The following is a 6,881-nucleotide window of genomic DNA, read 5'->3' as shown; positions in this document are numbered from 1 at the left end:
GGTGGCTAAAGTATTTTATTAAATTAAGCATGTACTTTGCAAATGGTTTCATAAGAAATTTTTTAAAGCAAAGTTATAAAACATTTTCAATAAAAAAGTATAGAGTTAACAGCAAAATTACATTTTCTTTATAGTACAAATAAAAACTTTTGTTTCTGATATACCATCTGAAAATGTTATTATGTATTCTCCAACTGATAGCTGCAATGTTGTATTTTAATGAGAAGTCTCATGGTTAATTCAGTCATTTGTTAACAACAGGTTCATCACTTGGACCATAAAAGTCATCTGCTCAACTTTAAGGAAAATAATAAAATTTGTCATCATATAATGTGAAAATCCTAAAAGGCTCTTTGGGATGTAGATGTTCTCTAGTCTTGTTTCTCTATTAAATTCTATAAAGAGTCATTAAATAATACTGTAAACTTGAATTACATTACTAAAAAAAGCACCATTAACATACATTCTACATCAACTTACTTTACCTTTTAAATGACACTTTTTTTGCTACACATTTAAATTTGTTTAACATGTAAATAAAAATAAGCAATATTTAACCACCACACAGAAAAAATTATCAAACTTCACTTCATCACACAATGGAAAAGCATTTAGAAAAAAGCACTTGGAAAAAACAGCACACATTATTTTTGTGTCTTTTTTATACATTTTGCCATTTTCTTAAATGAGAGCACAGTTAAAACATTGTCAGAGCAATTTCCTGAGTTTCAAAGTTTCCAATTTTAGCTCAGAAATAACCAATCTTGCTATTATTATGTGTCCTTTTTCTAAAGATATAAAACACTTGAATTTAAAAAGAAAAAGAACAAAAATCTGCTATGTAATATGTCCTATATTTAAAGGCCGTGAAATTGCAAATAGCATGGATACACTAATAAATTGAAAAGAACCTCAATTTGAAAATAATATAATCGAGATATATGAACAGCTAATAAATGTAAGACAACATGCTTCCATTTCTTAGGTTCAAGGAAGGAAATGTATGGACTAAAAATACTGTTAAGAGTCGTCTCAGTCCAACACTACATCCCCTGTGGTTTCACATTAGTTCTCTTTTTTCCCCTGGTACACACTGGTAGGAAACTATTGAAAGATATAAATGTTACAAAAACATTCCAAGCTACACAAGAGTTACACTTTTCAAATATGAATACTTTTTCAAAGAGCCATTCTAATGAGTCATATATTAGCACAAATATACCAACATCTGAAAATGGAAAATCCCACACTATCTTTACTTTTGACACATAGGGTTTAGAAATGGGCAGATGAGAAAAAATCTGATAATCACCAAACTATATTACCTTTGGCACATAGGATTTAGAAATGGGAAAAACAAGAAAGGAATAATTATAGAATTTTCTTTCATAATCATGTGTTGCTTAAAGTATACTAGATGGTGGGGCAGGTGGCAGTTTCAGATTAAACAACTTCATAAAAATACATGTAATGCTTAAAATGTGCCTATATATTTATGAATGATGATTAATACCCTAGATTTACCAAAATAGAGCATAAAATTAAAGTTGATACAATATAAAACATAGCTTTTTTAATTTGGTTTCTGCCTTCAAAAATACCTCACCTCTTGTTCTTGTTGACTGCTCTCACATTAATCATAATTATAATATTGAAATAAGTCTAGCTGAAGTGCTCAAAAGCAATAACTTTTTTTATAAACTGGGTGAGGAACTATAAAAACACAAAAAATGAATATTCAGCTGCACACACTCGATTAACTCCAGGTTTTAGTATTGTTAGTCACATTTCTTACATATTAATTTATACGTAAAAATACCTTGTATCATTAACTAATAACTGTAGTTTCGAAAGTTGTTCAACAGAATTGTTTTATTTTTAATGTATACAACTCTTCTACACATTACAAAAAAACGTATGTTAAACTGTTGGCATTTTTTTCTTCTTTTTAACAAATTCTTACAATCTGAAGAATGTGCATAATACTTCAATACCAGTCAGTAACCATTTTTAAATAATAAACATATTTTTATTTTTGCGGAAGTAATATCAACAATGTGGTTCTTTTTTTTAAAAGCATGCTTTCATGATACATAAAAATATGTTTTTGAGTTTTATTTTCATTAAAATGTCTGTTCTTTTGGGAAGCCAATCTATAATTCAGAATTCTTTCCATAACAGCTCAATTCTATAATTTCTGATCCAAATAAATGATTTTTTAAGCTTATCAAAAAGTAACACAATTGTTTGTTAACATTATAGATGCTGAAAATATTCTCCGTATCCAAAGTCAAATTTATTTAAGCCATTGTCTCATATTGGGAAATTATACTTTATCACATTAAACTTGTGTAAAGGAAATTACAATTGACACACTACCAGGACTTTTGAGCTCACTAAAAAACAGAAGTCAATGAAAGTTTTCTTTCAGAAAGTTAGCTCTTTTTAAAAATAGAGTTTAAAAACTTTTCAGTTGTAAGGATTCCTTTTATGATTATATCAAAAATGTTTTCTATATTTGTTTTTAGTTAATTGGATTTTGACCCACTACAGTTTGTAAATTACATGCCTCAATATAGAAGATAGCTCTTTATACTGTCTTAAATACCACTTACATAGACAGTTTAGAAGCAGGTCTCTATATAAGTCGGCAACAGTTGGTAGATATCTGACCATTTCTCCTTCTCTGAAAACTTTTCTGCCTATGGAAGGTATAAAACTGCAATACAATCTCAGACCCCAACTTTCCCCCAGAAAATGCACACACAGAAAAAATAAACAAAAGGTTAAGAGATCAAGGTCACATACAAACACGAAACAGAAGAAAGTGCAATAGTATGTCTTCCTTCCTGTAGGATATGGCAAAATAAAACGGTATTTTTTTAAATTTAGTTGTGAAATCAAAAAGTATTCCATTGTCTTTGTTTGCTCTTTCTTTCATTACTAGTACTACTTCTTTTTTTAATACCAGTCTTTGAAAGTCATGAACCAGGTCTCAAAGCACTTTAAATACCTCTTACAGACACCTTTAGAACTTCAGTAAATGTTAAATAATTAATACAAAGATAACATTTTCTCTCTCAGAAAGAATCAGCACACTTTAAAACTTTAAAACTGGAGCTGGTAATTTTCTTGGACAATTTGTAATCAATAAAAATTTTCTTTAATATTTTTAACACATATTTAGCATTTGACTCAGTAAAAAATTAAATTTCTCCTAAATTTTGAAAAACATCACAATGTTTTTTGTTTTACAACTGGACATTATTTCTAATAAAACACATGTTGACAGTAAAATTTACTAAATTACTGCAAATAAAACTAATTTTAGCCTACAAACCTTCACACTGCTAAGTCAAGGACATTTATTTTACTTGAGCATGACTTTCAAGCACCCTGGTTTAATTTCAGAGAACCTGCAGAAATGAGAGAAGAGTCATTTTAAAGACAAAAATTTCAAACTGGTTAAGGAATATATCTTATAATTAATTCCAAGTGCCTATGCTAAATATAATATTTACTATCAAAGTACCTACTCTCCTTTATTAAGTCAATATCCAGGACCAATGTGTATACTTATGTTCCTTTTAATCTATTGTCAAAAATAAATACAATGCTAAAGCTGGGAGTTACTCCTAACTTAATAGTTATTATAATTTAAGATTTTTCAAAATTCTCAAGCCTGAATTTGATGCTGGATCAAGGATAAGATGATATCTGCATTACATTATTTCTATGCATTAAGGCAGTACCAAGAAGAAATCTCTAATAGGTAAGTCTGATTAATCAGGCCATGAAACGCTTTCAACTCCCTCACTGTGAAATTTAAAAAAACACTAGTGTCTAAAATAGATCATTAATCCTAACATGATAATGTTCTGGTCTAACTACTCCTTTTATAAAAGTACCTCTGCAATGTCATCTGTTTTCATGCTCAGAATTAAAACTACTATTTTCTATAATGTACTGAAACATTTTATTACATGACATAAACAAAATATGCTACACTAATTGAAACCAGAAGTAGGGGGAGGAGGGTATGTAATTATATACATCCTCAGGTAATCTGTCAACAGATCTTTATTCTTGGACTTTTCTTGTCATTTCCCGTTATTAAATAATAATCACTTGATAAAAAAGGACATTTCATATTTGTCAGCTAAAATCATTAATGGCATTTTAACTTATTAAGATGTATAAATTCTGACCGGAATGTTTCTGCTAAAGTTTAAACACATCCAAATTATAACCATTTTTCCAGCACAAGCTCCCAATTCCTTCCAAAATCTACAAATATGTATTTACTTTCAAAGGAACAATTAAACAGTGACCTTAAACTATGGTGTGTGTGATATAATTATCTTGAATACGTTATCAAAGAAATACAAATATACTTATTTTCTTTTAGATTTTAAATTTATGATAGAAATAGTTTTGAACAACTAACACATTTTTCTTTCATTTCTGGTTTACTGGACACCACAAATCCAGCAGGGAATGTTAGATCATAATTTAAGCACTACTTTGTGGCTGAAACCAGATCGTTAAAATTTAGTTAACTATTTTAAGAAATCGTTTTGAGCATACTCTTTGTGTTTACTATCAATATATGGGCAATTGCCATTACTGATAACAGAAATCTATACTCACCTGAAGCTATGGCTTGTTAGGTATTTAATGACAGCTGGTTTGATTCGAGCCACTCCTCCCTGGCTGTGGTTTCCTCTCCCGGTAATCACAGAGAGATAGGGCTTACCACCATCCTGCTTAAATTCTGTTACAACAGGAATTGGAACAGTTTAACATTCATTTAAGTTACATTCTCAATAGAAAACAAACCGTAACTACTCAAACACATATGGAATTATTTTCAAGGGGATTTAGAGATTTTTTTTACTTCAAAAAGCCCCAAAATTGATGTTTTTAAATGTACATTTCATCTATTTTGTTAACTATGGAAGCCTTATAGTAATGTACCCGCTTAAAAGACTTAAGTGGGACTTCTTCCCATGTGGCAAGGGAGATTTCCTTGTGTTATCAGAATTTCTCTCTGAAATAATGATAATTACAATAGTATTAATCATGCCTAAAAATTATTACACACATGGAGTCAGGCATTGTTTTAAGTGACTTGTATTTATTATCTAAGAATCTTCACACAACAATCCTACTAATTAAATACTCTGAAGCCAGCCAGCTTTGGTCTATTTAGCAGCTCTTCCGCTAAATGCCATGACATGACTATGGACAAGTTACTTAGCCTATTTGTGCCTGTTTCCTAATCAGCAAAATGGGATATAAAACAACTACTTTATAGAATATTACCCTCAGGAATGGCTACAGCAAGTCCACTAGTTATAGCATGGACTTCAGTCTTACTGTTGAAGATAACCAATTGTTAACTTAAGAAATTCTTCCAAATAGATGATTTTTAAATATTGAATGAACCTAAGCCTCTTAAAAGACTGCAGCTACCACTCTGGATATGACCTTGAGAAAATCAAATATATAAATGCTAAAGTCAATAAAATTTTTTTAAAAACCTGTAAATAATGAGTTGATTTAATGAATTTAATAAATACTTGTTCCTCAGTTATAAATAGCACAAGTTTTGACATTTACATTGAAAAAATAATAATATATATGTATATAAAACAAATATATATATATATATATATATATATATATTCCATATTCTGCTCATTAAGCTTCCTTAAGACTCCAGCAGATCTACAAACAGATGGTTTTTCAAGTCTCATATTTCCAGGGCAATATTTAGCTTAGAATTTTAAGAGGATATGTTGCTCTTGCATTTTAAATTCCTTCTTTGCTTAAGATCTCCATTTCTACTCTAATCCATATCCATGGCTTCAAGCAATATTTTGTTCAAGATTCAATTCTCCCTGGGTGCTGGCTACACAAGGGTAGTCACTTTGTAAAAAGTTTTTATGCTATACAATTATTATTTGTGTATTGTTCTTTATGGATGTGATGTTACAAATAAAAGTTTACTTTAAAAAAAAAAAAACCTTAGATCTCTTAACTAACTATAATTTGCTCTCATCACTCCTTCACTACTACTCCTCTCATCAGTTAGGTCAGTCTTTTATACCCTCTCACCTTTCAGTAGTCCACTTAGGGCTCTGAAAATGTTCTCTTTGAATCACACACCTCAAATAAAGTTGGTGTTCAAAGGATGTTTGTTTAATGAATTAACATACACTTAGCTTCCCAAATTTCAGGTTATTCCTGCTATTTATCACCTTTTAAAAATCCTGTTTAACTCACTTTTAAGCATATCCCAAATTTCTTATTTCAACTGTAAATATTTCAGTATTTCAGAAAAAACATAACCATAATGTTACCATCATATCTTACAAAATTAAAAACTGTTCATTAATATCATGTTTCTAAAAATGACTAAGAAATTCCCCAAATAGTCTCAAAAAATGTTTTTACAGTGATTTGTTTGTATCAGAGTTGAAACAAGTCCACATATTGCATTTGGTTGATATATTTCTTAAGGAACTTTTCATCTAAAGGTTCTCTCTTCCCCCTGTGTTTTTCTTTACAATTTGTTGAAAAAATTGTATCATTTATCCTGAATTTTCACAGTCTGGATTTTGCTGTGATGGTGCCATTTAACATGTTCCTCTGTTCCCTGTTAAATCCCTAAAAAGTAGTAGTCAGATCTAAAGGCTTTATCTGCTTCAGGTTTATTCTGAGGCAAAAATACCTTATAGGTGGTGGTGTATATTTCAATCAGAAGGCACATTTTTCTTAATTCACCCACAATTTTGACAATCATCTTTTATGATTGTCATAAAAGCAATTCAGGACAGAGCCACAGATTTCCCCCTGGACACATTTCTATTCACCAA

At 30.0% G+C, this 6,881-nt stretch overlaps 1 protein-coding gene across 9 annotated transcripts in view; it reads right to left on the bottom strand.

Annotated features, from left to right (window-relative positions):
- The window catches only part of N4BP2 (NEDD4 binding protein 2), a 71,903-nt gene continuing 65,022 nt past the window's right edge, over positions 1-6,881 (bottom strand). For all 9 annotated transcript variants that reach the window (XM_074324577.1, XM_074324576.1, XM_019751983.2 and 6 more), the window contains 2 exons: positions 4,651-4,774; positions 1-3,416 (listed from right to left, as the gene is read on the bottom strand). In XM_074324577.1, coding sequence (XP_074180678.1) covers positions 3,371-3,416; positions 4,651-4,774 — 170 coding nt within the window. In that variant the 3' untranslated portion in view covers positions 1-3,370. The remainder of the gene's footprint in view (positions 3,417-4,650; positions 4,775-6,881) is intronic.

Source organism: Rhinolophus sinicus, linkage group LG02, assembly GCF_036562045.2.
Source record: "Rhinolophus sinicus isolate RSC01 linkage group LG02, ASM3656204v1, whole genome shotgun sequence".
Taxonomy (NCBI): Eukaryota; Metazoa; Chordata; class Mammalia; order Chiroptera; family Rhinolophidae; genus Rhinolophus; species Rhinolophus sinicus.
The sequence above is the reverse complement of the archived record's forward strand: the minus strand, read 5'-3'. Positions and strand labels throughout refer to the sequence as shown.